The sequence below is a fragment of the Hibiscus syriacus genome, unplaced genomic scaffold (genome assembly GCF_006381635.1).
Source record: "Hibiscus syriacus cultivar Baekdansim isolate YM2019G1 unplaced genomic scaffold, ASM638163v2 tig00016212_pilon, whole genome shotgun sequence".
Taxonomy (NCBI): domain Eukaryota; kingdom Viridiplantae; phylum Streptophyta; class Magnoliopsida; order Malvales; family Malvaceae; genus Hibiscus; species Hibiscus syriacus.
Window position 1 is genome coordinate 1,827,065 of NW_024062384.1, and position 18,598 is coordinate 1,845,662.

Here is an 18,598-nt window from a genome sequence, read left to right on the forward strand (position 1 = left end):
GCCCATAAGTCCAAGTCCATATAGCTTACCCTAAGCACACAGTAAGGGAAGCCAACCTAATGTATCTTGGGCCCCCAAGAGTCACATTAGGCCCATTCTGTTTATTAGCTTGATCAGAGCTATACTATTGTAATTCAATTCAAAAGTTCAATTGCACCGTGACACAAATTCCATAAATCATCACATTAAATTAGCGCATCAATAAAATAGTAACCAAAGAACATAGTGTACCTCATATTAAAACCAATAAAACAGTTCAGTAATAATTAGGGACACACCTCGATAATAGGTTCAAATAGTAGATTTACTGATTGTTGGTTTCACCACGCTCTGCTACAGTTTTCGAACGTGGTTTAACTGATCTAGAAGAGTTAGGTCGAGCTGTCGAACGATCCGGAAAATCTCTTATACCTTCGAATAATAATAATTTATCAGCCCCAAATCTTACTTAATTGTTCAAAGCTAAAATTCTTAAGTATATAAGTATTTTCAGGGTTTCACTATCAATTTGGAGGATTTCGAGTCTGAATTTACTCAAACGGATTGAGGAATCAGAATCAGGACGTCGAAAAACATAAAGTATGACTTTTCGATAATTTAAATTCTTGGTCAAAGTCAAAGTCAACCACTTTGACCGTCGATTTGGAGGCCTTCTGGTTCGAATTTGATGAAACGGACTTTGGAAACGGATTCAGGACGTCGAAAACTATCAGAATAGGTATACTCAGAATAGATTAACGGTCGTTTAATGGTCGGTCAAAGCCATTTTAAGTTTTGGTCAAATGAGGTCAACGGTCACGGTCAACAGTCGGGTCGGGTCGGGTCAACGATCGGGTCGGGTCGGGTCGGTCGGGTCGGGTCAGACCGGTTCGAACCGGTCGAAATCGATCAATTCGGTCAAAACCGGTTCAAAACCGATTTTCAGCCACTCACTCTCCCTGTGGCGGCGCATGTGGCGCGTGAGTCCTCCTCCGGGGGTTTAAAAATTACGGAAAATTTTCTAAAAATTATTTTGAGCGATTTCGAGATACTTACAAAGATCGGTTCAAATTTTTGAACGGCGGAGAGCTCGATTTCAACTCGGCCGAATCATTGACTGCTCCACCTCCTCACGCGCCGCCGTCGACAGCGAACAAGGTTGACACCGGCGGACTCGCAACGACACAAGGAACACGATGGTGCAGGAGGTGTCGTAAATGGAGCAACGATCGGCGGTGAATTTAAGATTTTTCCGGCGATAGAGCTAACAAAACGTCGAGACTTTGACTGTAAATTCCCGACGTTTGGCAGCGTTTCGCTTCAATTAAATTGAAAGATTTGTTCCTGACTCGATAACGAACACGATGGTGATTTCAAAACGACGATCGGAATTCAGACGGCGTCGGGATCTAAGTTGGAAACTGGCGTAGGGAGAAAGGAATTTGGGAGTGTGGTTTTCTGTTTTTGAAACAAAAACCACACGTATATAACATATAACCCCAAACTTACCTAACTTTTTTGGGTAAATTCAAGGCTTAGTCCCTAAATTTTCTTTAACTCTAAAATAAGCTCCAAGTTTTAAAATCTTTCAATTTAGTCCCCAAATTTTTGCCAATTTTCACAATTAACCTCCAATTTCAATTAAATACTATTCTGTAAATATTTGGGTTGTTACATCGTCACACCGGCATTACGAGTTCCATGGGGACTGTTCAATTTGTCGTAGATCTCAAATTAAATGTTTGAGTGCTCTAATGGACTAAATTATCGTGACGAGTTCCATAAAGACTGTTCAATTTGTTATAGATCCCAAATGTAGTGACACGTGTCACTATTCTATTGAAGGATTAATTTTTTTTAATTCAATAGATTTATTTTCTTTCAATAAGAGGATGACACGTCACATTATCCATTAAATATTGACGCCTAATAACTTGATTGGCATTATTTAAATAATTAAGTGATGTGTAAAATTAAAATATTGATGATCAAACAAAATCCACGTAATCAAGAGATCATAGGTTTAGTTACCCTAATTGATATAAACTATATCTTGATGATATTTATTTTCATATAAATTTTAGGATTAATTCACAATCTGGCCCCTCAAGTATACTCAATTTTCAGTGTGCACCCCAAACGTTTTTCCATATTTTTTCCTCATTTTACTCCAGAAATTATCCGTTCCAATAATAACATGCCACGTGTTTCTATTTTAGGGTAAACTAAGATGGAAATTAATATGTAAAGTGAAAAAATGTGTTTATTTAATGGTCGAAATTGTGCATTAACCCTAAGTTTTATTTAAAATTACTAAATTGAACTCTCAATTTAATTTAATATTTCACAATTTAATTTAATATTTCAATAACTTAATATTTTAAATATGTTTATAATTTAAAATTAAATTTATTTTTGGATTATTTTAATATTATGTAATTAAAGACTTATTTAGTATTTTTAATAATTTTATTTTAATATAATTTTATGTATATTTTTACTCATGACATAAAAATTAATTTATTCACTCGAGTCATAACATATATTAACATTTTCTTTTATTATTATCTCATCATGTTAGATTTTATTATAATAAACTTAGAACATGAATCATAAAATGGATATATAAAATATATAAATATTTACATGTTAAATTATTATTTTATGAATTTTAATCATGATTAATAAAACAAACATATAAAATAAATAATATTTTACGGTAGATTATTTATTTTGTAATTTAAAGAAGAATGAAATAAATAAAAGGGTAAATTACATTTCTAGTACCTAAACTATCAGTTTTGATCTAGTACCTAAACTTTCAATTTTTTAAAGTTATACCCAATGTTTAGTTTTTGTTTCATTTTAGTACATCGTCATTAAAAACTTAACGGAACTGTATTTTTATGAGTAAATTACATCATTCATCACTCAACTATCTTCTCACTCCTATTTTGGTACTATAATTAAAAAAATCAATTTGACTTCTCAACTTTCAAATTGCTCATATTTTAATAACTCTAATTTATCATATTAATAATTTTTGTGGCATTGCATTTTTTTATTTTTTTTATTAATATATAATTAAAAATAAAAAAAATAAATTTGAAAGTTAAGTAATTAAATTAAAAAAATTAAACTTTAGTGACCAAAATATGAGTGAGAAGATAGTTGAATGATGAATGATGCAATTTATCCATAAAAAGGTTCCACGTGCAAATCAAGTTTTTAATGGCAAGGTACTAAAACTAAACAAAAACTAAACGTTAGATATGACTTTGAACAATTTGAAAGTTTAGGTACTAAAACGGACCAAAACTAATAGTTTAAGTACTAACACGTAATTTACCCTAAATAAAAAGACCGTATTTTGTTGAGTCGTGTTCAGTGTTCGATCCTGTGTTTTGTTTCCATTTCATCTTCTTCTGTACCTACGGATTCAGTTCTAGGAAACTCAGTTATTATCCTTCTCTTTGGCGTTTTATCTTGCCACGAAAGTCTGATTGTTGCGGCCCTAGATTTTGTTCATGCTTCAGCTACATCGTTTACACATACTATATATATATACATAAAAAAAATTGCAGTTTACTGAAAATTGGCGTTTTATTAGTTTATGTTGAAAGAAGATGCCCAATGATACAGAAATGCACTGTAAAAATTCACCATTTGACATGCTGATCTTACAAAGCACGATAACCGCTAAACCGTCTCTCGATGCCTGCTGCTAATAACTGAGATTTGGTTCCAAGTAACATGACTATACATAGATCGAGAAAGAAACTCATGAGTAGATAAAATATAGTCATGATTTTCATTGCATGGAAAAGAAGGCTCGGCCATTACTCGTCCATAACGGAATGAAATTGTCTTTGTGTGGGGCTTAGGCTCCCTCCACGGTTTATTCTGAGTGCATCTAAAGCTTTTTGTATCTCCATGGTCATTGCACTGTCCACACTCCCTGAAGATAGCTTCTTGTGTGCTTTCTGCAAATGAAGCTTGAGTGAGCTGCTGCTCAAACCAGCGTTCTTCCCGCAAAATGGACAAACTTTCATCATTGGTTTTCGTTGATGCCACTCCATTGAAACCTTTCCTTGCAGTTTCCTATCAAGATCCAATAGTATCCTTGCAAAACCATCATTTGGTTGCGCTCGACGGTGAGCTCGCTTCAGGGAATTCCATGCTTCTAATAAAGTTAAGTTCCTGCCCACAATAGCAATAAATTACTAAGGATTGCCAACACTGGAGGTTCTTTATCAGGCAAGATAGCCTTCTATCCATGTATAAGTTCTGTCTAGTATAAAGTATGGAATGTATTACTTACTTCCGAAGCATCAGGTATGCAATCATTACCGTGGCAGTCCTACTTTTCCCTTCAAAGCAGTGAACTAAGACTCTTCCACCTATTTGTTCGACATGATCAATAAAATCACAAACTTCTTCAAAGATACTGCTGATGTTTGAATCTACGTTGTCGTATATCTGTTTCAATCAGGCACATCGCATATGTTATGAAAGAAGTTTCTGTGCAGGTAGCAGACAACTGAGACACACCAACTTTCTTCATTTAGAAACAAACTGACAAAAATCTAGAAGGAAATAAAGGTACTTACAGAAAAGTTTTTGTACTCAAATAGGTCATTGTATTGGGAATCTGCTTGTCCAATTTCATTGGAGCACAAACACAATACATGAGTAATTCCAAAATGCTGCAGTGTATAAGCAGATCTTGCTGCCAGTGCCCCACCAATGAACAAGGTTCTAGTAATTAAAGATGGCTTCTCCGTATTAGCAGCCTCAGATATCAGTGCTATCCTCTCAAGAATATGCTCAAGCCTAACCTGAATGTTATAATAGCCAAAAAGAGAAAATTAGCATCTGCAGATGCTACCACAAACACTGAAGTATGATTTCTATTAACAGCACAGAAAGAAGGCCAAGAAGTTTAATGAAGGTATTACCTTCAATTCATCAGCATCGACAACACTGTTGTTATCACTACCCTCAAAGAATCCCGTATTGAAATTGTTCTCTTGACAGAGTTTGACAGAATCATTTTTAAGCATTTCATTCCATTGTTCCAGATCTTTGCTTGATTCAGCATCAACCTAAGTGTGAAATGGTATTTCAGGATGAAGCATTACAGAACAAAAGTTTATACATTTCACATGACACTGTCCTGGAGTGGAAACTTCCAAACACTGAGCCACAAAAAGGCATACCCGCTATCTAAACTCTTTAAAATAATTTACTCCTTGCAGGATATAATACTAAATGCTTAGTCACTGAGAGTCAGCATTAAGCCTGTCAAAGCAGTGTTGGTAACAGGAATCAGAGATGTTCTATCCGTTTCATATTTCTCTACAAGAGTGGTTGGTATTCAAGACTCAACCCATGCACTTACTCATGTCAAAATGAGACTTCAATGGAAAAAAAACCTTTCAATAGCTTCCACAAGTTGTTAATATATCTATTTTCCTTTCGAAATCATGTCTTATAAAATGACTTGACAAGTATAACTAACCTTGAAAGACTTATTGAAGTCCCGAAGCTTAGCAGTCAAACGCAAGCTCCTAAGTGGTTCTCCAATACCTTTGTAGAACTTTCCATGCCAACCTTCTCGTGACAAAGGAGAACTGTAGTCCATGCTTTCTCTGTGCCCTGAAGATGATGTTTTGGGGGCTGATCTCTGCGACTCTGTATCACTGCAGTCTGGTTGGTTATCACTAAGGACCAGCTCCTTAGGTGGAGTAGATGGGAAAGAAACGCCTCAAAGGAAAGGAGGATGCAGTGGGGATTCAGAAACTGCATAATCTTCCTTGTCTAAGTCCCCTGATGTTGTCTTGTTTATAATACTCAAAAATTGCCGCAACAAACTAACTTTTGATGAAGCATCAGCAGGAATATATGGAATCCCTGCAGATCCCTTAAAGCAGCACGGAATCCACTACGAAATTCCTGAATAACCGAGGTCATTTCCGTCCCCTGTATATCAACTGCTTCAGTATCTTCTGGAGATCCTAATTTCCCACATGTTATATCATGTAACAAGTTGGTAGAGAAACTGGAACTATTGAGAAGTAACTCAACCGATTTAGGATAAATGACTTGATCATTTGCACGTTTCCCTACAGGTGGTCGACGAGGTACACCAGAGTCTATAGCCACAGTGTAGGAATCAGAATCGAATGATTCACTGAATGATGAGCCTACTAGGATCATGTCACAAGATCTTGGTGATTCTGTAATATCAGAAAGATCAGAGCTCTGTGATATGATCCCTTGACTATGAGTGCTTAAAATTCTGTCAATCGAAGATGCCCTTCGTTCCTTTTGAATAGCTCTCATCACCCTTGGATCAAATCGTTTCATTGCAGAGTCAAAGGCTTCATCCAAATAGCCAATATTTGATGAGCTTGTTTTTTCTGTTAACAACAAATTTGCAGGATTACCACGCCATCTTAGTTGACGGCAAGGAAGCCTATCTTCATTTCTGATGACAAGGACCAACATCAAGACCCTACCCAGAGCTGATGCAGTTCTTTCAGCAGTCTTCCTTGAATAAAATGCACTGGAGCTTTCCAACAAAGGGGATCCATGAACATAACTGCAAAAGACATGGTTCTTTATGTTCAGAATGATGCCAAAACTCAAAAGAATGCAACTATTTCCTCGGATGTCAAGCTTTCCTCTCTCTCAACTTTTATCAAAACTACTTTGTGCATTAGCATTTATATTACTATATGCACTAGGAACATGATACCCTTGCAGCAATCAAGAACAAATTGCCCCTTCCATGGAGACAAGCCTACAATATATTGCTTGATATAAGGATTTTCAGAGTCCAAACTTCAGACTTCCAAGGCTTTCAGATTTGAACCAATCAGTGGAATCATATGGATATTACCACAACTTAGCTGATTCAATGGCCATTGAAGTCTATAAAATCCAGGTTTTGTTCTCACCTCATCATAAAAAGGCATCGACTAAGTTCTAGCGCCTCCAAAAGCTCTGAACATGTGACTTCACCTACTTCATCTCCTTCTTGGGTAGCTGTAACTCTTGTTTTTTGTGCAGCTTCCTTTATCTGGAGCCACTCTGGGCTAGAATTATGAACGACTCGAGCCTGTTCCAAAATAACAAGTATTCATCAAAAGAAGTGTTACAGAAAGGGGGTGGGGCACAAAACACAATGCTGACAGTGTCTTGAAGGTTGGAATTATAGCCAAAACAAAATGGTAGAATCATACAACAGCTGAAGCATAAAGGTACAACCTGGGGAGTACGGATTCCTAGCCACTTCTCAAACTCATAACCTAGGCGTTCTGATTGTGTGGCCATCCTTGAAGATGAAAACTTAATAACAGCTGCTGCTTCCTTCGGAGAATTATCATCAAATATAGGCTGGTTGAACAATGCAAATAAAACAACTCCTCCAGAATTTATGGTAACCTATATGTAGAAAACTGAAATTAAAATGTGGCGGTAGATGACAATATAATTAATTAGGATGTGATTATCTATTAGGCAAGCAAAGTCTTATTCTTGGTACTTGAAAACACAGCCAGAGTTTTGCGCACATAAAAGTTCCTTTGATATTAGTAATTTCCACCTATAAAAGGTTAAGATGTATCACACCCCTCCATGGCTTTATTCTGTTCGTCCTCTGATTGTTCAGCACTACTACTATACTCAGTATGGTGAAGTGAAGCTAACAAGTCCCAGGAAAAAGAACTTGACTCGATGTCCAATACGGCTGATTTACCTAATCTTTCCCACAAACTGGTTCTGAAGGTTGCTCGACGGAGAGAACACACTGTGAATCAATGAATGATTCTTCTGCACTGAACAATAATAACAGCGAGAAATAATATGGAAAAATCCCATCAACTATAATTTGACACATCAACAACCTAATGTTGTTCAAATGTGGGATGGTCAATCATTGCTTATATAACCTATGGAATTGTCAAGTATATGTAAAAACATGGTAATATAATTAATGTTAACTTCAACACCCACTTCTAACATTAATTAAGGCAACTTAGTAAAAACCAAGCCCTATTTACTACTCGGGCAATGCTAAACAGAACAAGTTCATAAATGGAGTACCAAGAAGGCATAGTTTCGAGCCTGTGGTGACGGTTACGGAAGCCAGAGGATCGGTATCTCCCGTTCCGTTTACGAACCAGTTCCAACCATTGGCTGAACCGATAAGCCGGACCTTCTGTTATATCTCCCAACATATAAAATACCTGCATTTTATTTATTTTTCTTCAGAACATCACATATTCACATTGCTCAAACAAAGAAGAAACTTTAGGTTTCTAACGATAAAAAATCTTTTTTTTTACCCGGGAAGTGACAGTTAAGGGCAATGGTGCCTCAGGCTCGTAAGATCCGAGGTCCAATTCTTTCTCTTCCTCTTTCCTGTAATTTTTGCATATATAACTGATCAGAGAAATGGGAATGCACCCAGAAAAGAAAAGTATCGAGTGAAATCCTAAACCAATATCAATTAAAAGAATCTCTCATATTACCGAATAGCAATGATTTGTTTTGAAAAAACAAAACAAAACATAAAATAAAAGAAAACCCTTTTTTTCTTTCTACCTGTAGACGTAGAGGGTTGATGATTACAGCAGCAGAGTTATCTTTTTGGTGTTGTGCCATTTTTTTTTTTTTTTGAGGTGTTATCTTTGAAAAATAAATTAAAAAAAAAAGGAAAATAAAAATATAAATGAAGGCCACCAAGTCCCAAGGCTATAGCTGAGTAGTCAAATTAGAGAAAGATGGGAAAAAAGGGTTATAGCTTATAGGTAGTTTGGCTCTGCTCGTTCTTCAATTTTAAAAAATAACTTGTTGAATAAGGCTATGGCGGTGAAAAACTGTATCTTTTTATTTGTTTTGGGGAGCTGGAGCTGGCGACTTTAGACTGCAGTAGCTAGCAACCAAATAAAGGTAGAAAAAGTAATGGAGAGTGGGAGCTTGGTTCATCATCATTCATTGCTTTTTTCTGCAACTACGATGGTCTTAATAGTTAGTTTCCAGGTCACCTTCAGTAGGAGCCTCGGTCCTTGGCCCTTGGTGGGGTGGAGCAGCTAATTCTTTGCAACATTATAATGTACCCACCCATTGGGATATAAAAGGTAACAGGTTAAAAAATGATGTTATCAAAAATGTTAATATTTTTTAATATTATTTTTTTAAATATTTTTTTAATATTTTTGATAAAATGTTACTTAAAATATTATTTTTAATCATAAATATTAATATTAAAAATATTTATTTTAAGTAATGAAATTAATATTTTTAATAAAAAATAATATTTTAGGTAGTGTTTTATTAGAAAAGTTAAAAAAATATTAACATTTCCAGTAATATTTTTCTTTAACCTTATATTAGACCATCGTACAACAAAACTATCTCATGTGTTGGTGATTTGAAAATGGGGTTTTCCCTAACTTCTACTAAAACTTAAAATACTGTTTGACATGAATGCAGGTGTTGGTCTCTGTTTTTCTAGTAAGTATGATCCGAGAAGCTAAAACTCGTTGATTATTCGATCTCTTCTCTCAAATTTACCCACCAATTATATATGTCAATGGCAATTTTAGTGTGCAAGCAGCTGAATAATGTTATTGTCAATTTTCTATGGGACGATAAGGGGATACTAGGAAGATTCATTGGGTTAAACGAGGTGCATTGTAGTAGGTTGTATAGTTGTTTAAATGGTTAATTCGGTCACCGACTTAACTGAATTTTTATTAATCGAATTAATCGATTTTTTTAAAAAAAATATTAACCCAACCAAACAAAGTTCAGTTATTTCGACTGGTTAACCGAATTAACTTAATTTTTTTTATAATTTTTTAATTAGATTAATTTGAATATAATAGAATTATTTTTTTAGTTGGGTTAAAATTTTAATTTGGTATTGGTAATTTAATGAGTTTAATGTTGTTAAAAAATAATTGAGTCTTAATTCTTAATGAGTTTTGAGCTTAAAAATGTGTGTTTAATATATATAATATATTTCATATTAAATAATTTCAGTTAATTAACCGATTTCGAACCGAATTAATTGTTAATCGAATATTGAAAAAATGTTAATTGTTCCCTGACCGAACTAATTCGATGGCTTACTGAATTAATCGAACTAATTCGGTTTGGTTGGTTAATTCGGTTAAAATCGAAAAATTAACACCCCTAGTGGGCTGGGTACTATTGGATTCTAGCTTAAGAATAGAGCCTTGTTGAACAAGTGAGCTTGGTTATGGAGTATGTGAGAAGGTTATTAAAGCCAAATATATTTTTATTAATATGGGGTAAGTATACGATATTATTTGGTTGATCTTTTGATTTCAAGAGTTGAATTATATTTATGGAAGAAGTAGTAGGATTTGTCAGAATTGTTAATCATAATTGGCCTCTGTTGTTTTTCATTGGGCTCAAGACATGAACTCTTATTCCTGGTCCATATAGAATATAAATGGGTAATCCAGGCCCGTTCCAATAGATTAAGACATATGAAATAGCGCTCTTATAAACTAAAAAATTCCAAACATATGAAACTACAACAAACCAAATATATAATCGTGACATTTTATTTAAAAAGTGTAATCATTCGAACGCTCTTAAAGAAGAATCAAGATATTTTTAAAAGTGTAGGGCCTCTAAACTTTGGAGTCTTGTGATGTATCACATGTCACACTTATTGATGGACAGATTTGGAGTAAACCTGTTGAGATTCCTTTTGGGTTTGCAGTTCATGTTGATAAAATTCCTACTGCGTGCTAGGAAATGTTTTATTCATTAATATTTTCCAGAAACATTTTAGGGAAACAATAACAAGACTTGTAAGGTTTACCAACATTGAGATGGAATGTTTCTTTTCATTTTTCTTACAACTTTTGATTGAATATCCAACTAATTGTTCCAAAGACATTGGAGTTTGATAACATGCCAAAAGAATAACCAGGAAATTTTTCAAAGAGTTCTGTTATATCACAAAGAGAAGATTTGTTGAATTAATATTTGGATATAACATTAAATTGTAAAATTGATATTGGACTTAATTGAATTTGTCAAAAATTTATCAAAAATAATTTAAGGTCCAAATTAACTTGAAAAATATGTTTTAAATATTTTCCAACTTAGTTGAACCTTTTCAAAAGCATACTCGATCGTTTTCGCGCTTTAAAGTTGTGTTTCCAAGCATTTTGACTCAAAGAATCGATCTTTTTGATCAAAGGATCTATCTCCTTGTAAAAGGATCGATCTCGTAGATTCCAAAAAAGTTTTGGATCGATCCCTCGATAAAAAGGATCAATCTTTTTCGCTAAAGGATATATCTTTTTCTTGCAACAATCGAATTTTTTGAAAAACAATAGATCTCTTGTGCATTAAATGTTGTTTTTAGTTGTAAGTAACGACTATAATGATCTCCAACGGCTCCAAACTGTTATAATTGATAGAGAATGTATAAATTGAATGTTGTTTTTAGTTGTGGGTAACAAATTATTTTATCTTGTGAGGCTTCCTTTTGTTTGCTAAATTTGTAAATACTCTTTTGGGAGAGTGTGTATTCAAGGTTTTGGGGGAATAAAACTTAAGGGGATGTTTAGATCAAGGAGAAGATTACACATACCCTTGTTTGGTTTAAAAGCATACCCTTGTTTGGTTCAAAAGCATACCTTTTAATGGATAATAGAGCGTTACCAGCGGTTCAAACTACAACAAAAACCCTCTCGTCAAGATGCCTCAAGAAGAAATAGTATTTCAAGATGGAGATATCATAATGGACAACTCCGGAGAATTTCCAAGGATAAGCTTTTCTAAAAGAATCCATGACCTGATATATCAAAACAAGAAGCAAGTTGTTATTATGAAACTATTGGGAAAGAAGATTGGGTATAAGGCGCTGATTAACAGAATATATGCGTTATGGAATCCGATAGGAAATTTCAACTTGATCGACCTTGAGAATGATTACTTTTTAGTGAAATTTGAATATCTTGAAGATTATATGAGAGTTCTTACTGAGGGTCCGTGGATGATCTATGGAAGCTACCTAACCGTTCAACCATGGTCAAAAAACTTTTCCACATCCAAAAAGCATCCTTCACAAGTCATTGCATGGTTGCGCCTCCCTGTACTACCCTACAGGTATTATAATACAATGTTGATTAGAACAATTGCTAACACCATTGGAAGAGTCATCAAAATAGATTATAATACCAAAGCTGGAGAAAGAGGAAAATTTTCCAGAGTTGCAGTGGTTATTGATCTTAATAAACCGCTTATTCCATGCGTGGGGATCAATGATTTTATCCAGCGGATTGAATATGAAGGATTGCAACAGATATGTTTTAACCGTGGCACTTATGGTCATGCTAAAGAAAATTTCCAAATCAATCAGCAGAAAAATCAGATGGAAACTACTAATACTGACCAGAACAGAGAATCATTCTCAACAAAAGATAACAACAAAGAAAATGTTTTTGGCCCGCGGATGGTTGTTTTAACCAAGAGGCAGAAACAAAAAATTTCAAAGAAATCAGAGTAAAAACAAAGAAGTAGAAATAGCAGCAAATCAGGGATCCAGATTTACACCTATTCAAGAAGAAATGTTAGAGGAAGAACCCAGAGACATTACTAAAGAGTACCAACATATGAACAGGGAAGGGGAGATGCATAAAGCTGGCACCAGTTCAAAAAAAAACTATGAACCAGACAGGAAATAGCTCGAAGGATAGAAGAAGGGTGGACAACATAGCCAATGCATCACAGGGAGAAGAAAGTACAAAACAGATTCTAAAGAGAGATAACTCCACTAATGTTGGGAAAGACCAGAACAATTTAACTGAGGTCCCTATTACAGAAGTTGAAATAGAAATAGGTCAAGACCCTACCAGGAAACATGACAATGGAGGAATACAAATTACTGCTAAGGAGAATGCTCACATCAAGGAATACATATCAAGTTTGGGAACTAGAAACCACACAGCTATTTCGATTCAAGAAAAGGACAACAGAAGCAGCCAAACCTCTAGATGGAATTTCAATAAGAAGCCTAGTCCTATTTCACATATCAAAAACAAAGGTCTAAAAATTAGAAAATCTAAAGACCCTATCACTCCCAATGCTCCACTTATATCCGATTGGATCCAAGAAAATAACATGAACACAGAGAATTAAGCCCCGCCTGATAATAAAAGTCCTAACACTAATCTGACCCAACTTGTGGAACAGCCTAATCAAAGCCAAATTCAAGAAATAGAACAGAAGAGTAAGGAACATACAGATAGTATTACCTCTCTCACTTAAAGATTATGAAGATTATGTTTTGGAATACCCAAGGGGTCGTCAAGCCCTCCTTTAGAAGACATTTCAGAGAATGTGTCAATAACTATAAGCCTAAGATCATTACTTTGATGGAAACCCATATTAGTGGGAGAAGAGCAGATAGAATCATCAATAGTATAGGTTACAACAATTCTTTCAGAGTTGAAGCGCAAGGGCACAGTGGTGGCATTTGGGTTTTATGGGATAACTCGGTGGAGTTCAAGATTTTAAATGTTACAATGAACTGATAGATGTTAATTACCAAGGAAATGAATTTACTTGGCGTAGAGGAAACCTTTGGCAAAGACTTGATCTTTGCTTGATGAATATGAAATGGCTCGAAGTTTTCCCATATACGAGGGTGCATCATCTTGACCGTATTGGCTCTGATCACTGTCCTATTATACTACAAACTGATCAACATCACAAAGACAGTAGAATTAAAACTTTCAGATTTCTGGCAGCCTGGATGGAGCACCCGAATTTTGTTATTTTTTTAAAGAAAGAATGGGCTAAGCATAATGATTTTTTGGATAGCCTCAACCATATCAGACAAAGCATAGGTATTTGGAACAGAGAAACGTTTGGAAGCATTAATCAAAAGAAGAGGAGAATTATTTCTAGATTAAAGGGAATTAATAAGGCTCTTCGTAAGTATAACTCTAACAGACTGTCTAATATTGAATCCGAACTCAAGACTGAACTAGACACTATTTTGAGACACGAGGAACTTCTCTGGGCTCAGAGGGTGAGATGCAAGTGGATTACTCATGGGGATTAAAATATCAAATACTTTCACTCTTGTGCAATAGCTAAAGGAAGAAGAAAACGTATTATGGCCCTAAAAATTGATTCGGATATGTGGTGCGATGATCTGGAAATTCTTAAAGATCATGTCAAGGAGTTCTATAAGAAGCTGTTCACAAGAGACCCTTTGATTAATCAAAGTTTGAATAATCAAAAGCCTTTCCCGGAACTAAGTCAAGATCATTGGAATTGGCTTAATATAGATTTTCACAATATTGAGATCAAAGAGGCTTTATTAAACATGAGTCCTCTCAAAGCCCCCGGTCTTGACGGTTTCCATGCCACATTCTACCAAGACAACTGGGACACTGTTGGGGAGAAGGTTTGCTACCTAGTAAAGTAGTGTCTTAATGGAGGTCAGATCAATGAAGATTTAAACATAGCAAGTTTAGTTTTAATTCCTAAGGTGGAAAATCCCGAAAGAATTACTCAGTTCAGACCCATTAGTCTTTGTCAGGTCATTTACAAGATTATTACCAAAGTTATTGCCAACCGTCTTAAACCTATTCTACCTATTATTATCTCTAACAACCAAACGAGCTTCGTTCCGGGCAGGGTGATTACAAATAATATTATTCTTGCTCAAGAAGTCATTCATTCAATGAAGAAGAAGAAAGGAAGAAAAGGGTGGATTGCCATAAAAATAGATCTTGAGGAAACATATGACAGACTAGATTGGAACTTCATAAAAAACACTATGGAGAAGATGAATCTTCATAATAAGATCATGCTCAATGACTATTCAGATTAACTGGAATAGAGAGCTTACCGAACCATTCAAGCCTTCTAGAGGGATTAGACAAGGAGACCCTTTGTCTCCATACCTCTTTGTGATCTGCATGGAGAGATTAGCACAAGAAATTAAATTAGCTGTTAATCAAAGAAGCTGGAAACCTATTAAATTGTCTAAAAATGGTCCTAACATTTCTCACATTTTCTTTGCAAATGATCTTATTCTTTTTGCGGAAGCTGACATATCCCAAATTGAAGTTATTCAGAATACTCTCAACAGATTCTGTTACAACTTAGGACAGAAAGTTAACCTACAAAAATCCAACATATATTACTCCAATAATGTTGATACACAAACCAGAAATTCTATTACCAACATGCTCAACATCAAGGAGGTGGATAATCTTGGAAGATACCTGGGAGTTCCTATGTTACATAACCGGATCAATAAATACACCTACAGCAGTATCATTCAAACAGTTAAGGACGGACTCACAGGATGGAAAGCCAAAACACTATCCCTGGCAGGAAGAATAATGCTCGCCAAATTGGTTCTCTCCTCAATTCCTGCTTACACTATGCAATCAATATTAATCCCCAAAGGAGTATGTAATGAACTGGAAAGACTTACAAGAAATTTCATTTGGGGAAATTCAAATGAGCATAAAGGTGTACATCTCGTGAAATGGGAGACACTTTGCATACCTATCAAAGGAGGAGGACAAGGACTTAAGAGTCTAAGAAGTCAAAATGAGGCTTTTATTTTTAAACTAGCGTACAAACTCATTAACAGAACTGATCTTCTGTGGGTGCAGGAGATGAGAAGTAAATACAACATGAAGGAAATCATACCAGAAGAGCTTAAAAAAGGGGTGGTTCACAATTATGGAATCAAATCTGCTCCATATGGCCGAAGTTTAAACAGAACTTATGCTGGAATATTGGAAATGGAAAACAAGTGGAATTTTGGCATGACAAATGGTTAGATAGTAAAGAACCTTTATCCAGACTATGCAATCAACCAAAGGAGGTGCAGAATGACAGATCAAAAGTTAAGGAGTGGATTAACCAGAATGGTACGTGGGATTGGAACAGACTTACAAAGCTATTCCCAGATCAAATCATCAATATGTTTAAAGCTACTCCACTCCCAGTGGATGAGTCCATCACTGATTCTCCGAGCTAGATCCTCTCATAAAAAAGGGTTTTTTCGGTGAAATCTGCATACAATTGGATTGCGAATATTAGCAACGTTATGGAAGAAAAACTATGGATCAGCATTGCTAAACACAATAACATTCCCAGGGTGAAGATATTCCTATGGCTTATTGGAAGGAATAAAATTCTGACTAATTCGGAAAGGAAGCGCAGACATATGACAATGGATGAGAGATGCCCTATGTGTGGTTACGAAATTGAAGACATTAATCACACTCTGAGATTTTGCCCTAAAGCTTTGATTATTTGGGCAGAAGTTATTGATAACAAGAATATGGATCAGTACCTGAGAAAGAATATGAAGGAATGGATTATTGAGAATCTTGAAATCACCCAGTCTCCAACTTCTAGAACGGAGAATTGGCCTACCTTATTCAGCTCCATTATCTGGTATATCTGGAAAAGAAGAAATCAATATGTGTTTGATTCTGAAATGATTGAAAGATAATCAATCATACAACAAGCATATAGACTTACCCAGCAGATTAACAACGCCAAGACCCTGAACTCTAGAAATAATCAAACTGTAAGGAATACTCATTACAAATTGAAAAAACCAAGAAATGGATACTGTAAAATCAATATTGATGGAACCAGAAATCAAAAAAATGGGGATGCGATGTTTGGAGCAGTCGTTAGGGATTACAACGGTGATTGGCTATGGGGAGTGGGCAAAAAAATTGGAAGATGTACATTACTAGAAGCAGAATTATGGGGAATACAGGAAGGATTAAAAACAGCGTGGATGAAAGGTGAAAGAAAAATTATTGTGGAATCAGATAGTAAGGAAGCAGTGAACCTGATAAAGAACAAATCTTTATAACACAGACAGTTAACAATCCTTCAACATATTGAGATTCTACTCAAAAGAAACTGGGTTGTGGAGTTAGAGAATGTACCAAGGGAGGCCAACCGCGCCGTTGATTTCATCGCCAAGCATATGAAGAGCCAACAGGAGGAAAATAAATTTCTTAGTAATTGCCCTAAGGAAGCTGAGGAGATTATTCTAGCTAATAAAATGGGCACCTAAGAGACCCATTATCATGTATTCAACCAAAAAAATAGCAAATATAGCGTGGTTTTAACAGTTTGAAGCTCAGATCTATATTCGACCATCGAAAGACTTGGAAACATTACTGCAAGATGATGTATTAAAAAAATTAAAGAATATATGATATATTTATTTTTTATTCTACTTGTTTATTTTTAAAATTTTATAAAAGAAAATAAATAAATTTTATGACTTTAGATTTTATAAATAAAAATATAAAAATTAGAAATAATGAAATAATATATTTTTATATAAATATTTATATTTTAATATTAAGAATTCAATTTTTAAAAAAAGATATTGTGATCACCATTTTTTTACAAATTGACCCAGACCCAAAAACCCAAAACACAACCAGATGTAGTTGACCCAGGTCTAACCTAGCCCTAGGTAGCCGCCCCTTTCCTCAAACCAGAGGCCACCCTTCTCTGCCCCAATACCCGAATGCAGCTCCAGCACGCACGCCACTATTCAGCTCCGCCAGCACTCCATGCAAGCTCAGAGACAACAAAACAAGACAAAGAGTTACCATTTCTTATTATTTCCTCTGTAAACGGGTATAAAAACCCCAAGCAAAATCATGTAAAAGACCTGGGATTTTTCAAACTTCAGAAGTAATAAACGAGCCATTCAAGGTTTTTATTTTTTTTTCCTTTTTTGATTTCGAGCAGTGTTTTTTTCTTTTGTAGTTTCGAATCTAAGTAGAGAAATAAAAAAAAAGCATTTTTAGTTTCAAAACATCACCACCACAACAAAAGTCATTTTCACAAAAAAAATAAGGAAGAAAAAGAAAGGAAACTTACATTCGGCCGGAGCCTCGCTGGTGGTCGGGGTCTTCTTCGGCCAATCCGAATGGTGAGGAGGAACGCCTTGAGGAGGGGAGCAACATACTAAAAACTCGAGTCGATCCAATGGCGGAGAAACGATATTGGAGCTTGGGAAAACTGAGGGTTCTATGCCATTTTCACGGCGTTGGAGGTCGTTTCATACGAAACCAAACCCATATCTGTGACGAGGAGCCCGAGACGAGTCTCCTAGTAAAATTTAGTGGCCAACAGCCTTTGGCGACGACTCGAACGACGGAACGGTGACCGACGATGGTTCGGACGACGGCTGGATAGCTACTATTTTACTTTTTTACATTTTAGTCCTTTATTCAATATTTCAATTTCGGCCTTACATTTTTTATTCCCTTCAATTTAGTCCTTTATATTCATTAATTGTTTTTTATTTTTACCCATCAATTTTAAATTCCTTTTAGTTTAGCCCTTGTTAGATCATTTGTCTTTTAAATTAAACATGTTTTTATTTTAATATTTTAGTCCCTGTCTAGATCACTTTTTTTAGGTTTAGTCCTTAAATTTGGAAAATTCTTAATTTGGTCATCGTTGTTGCACGAGGTTCCAATTTAATTATTCGAATTTTAAAATTAATTTAGATTAATATTATAGTGTAATACCCCTAACC

General features: G+C 35.1%; 1 protein-coding gene and 1 pseudogene across 1 annotated transcript; one reads left to right on the forward strand and one right to left on the reverse strand.

Moving 5' to 3' along the window:
• Positions 1–3,695: 3,695 nt before the first annotated feature.
• LOC120208314 lies at positions 3,696–7,796 on the reverse strand (annotated as a pseudogene).
• Positions 7,797–11,734: 3,938 nt separating this feature from the next.
• Positions 11,735–12,544, forward strand: LOC120208315. Its single transcript, XM_039207614.1, has one exon. The coding sequence runs from the start codon at positions 11,735–11,737 to the stop codon at positions 12,542–12,544; it is 810 nt and encodes a 269-aa protein (XP_039063545.1).
• Positions 12,545–18,598: the final 6,054 nt, after the last annotated feature.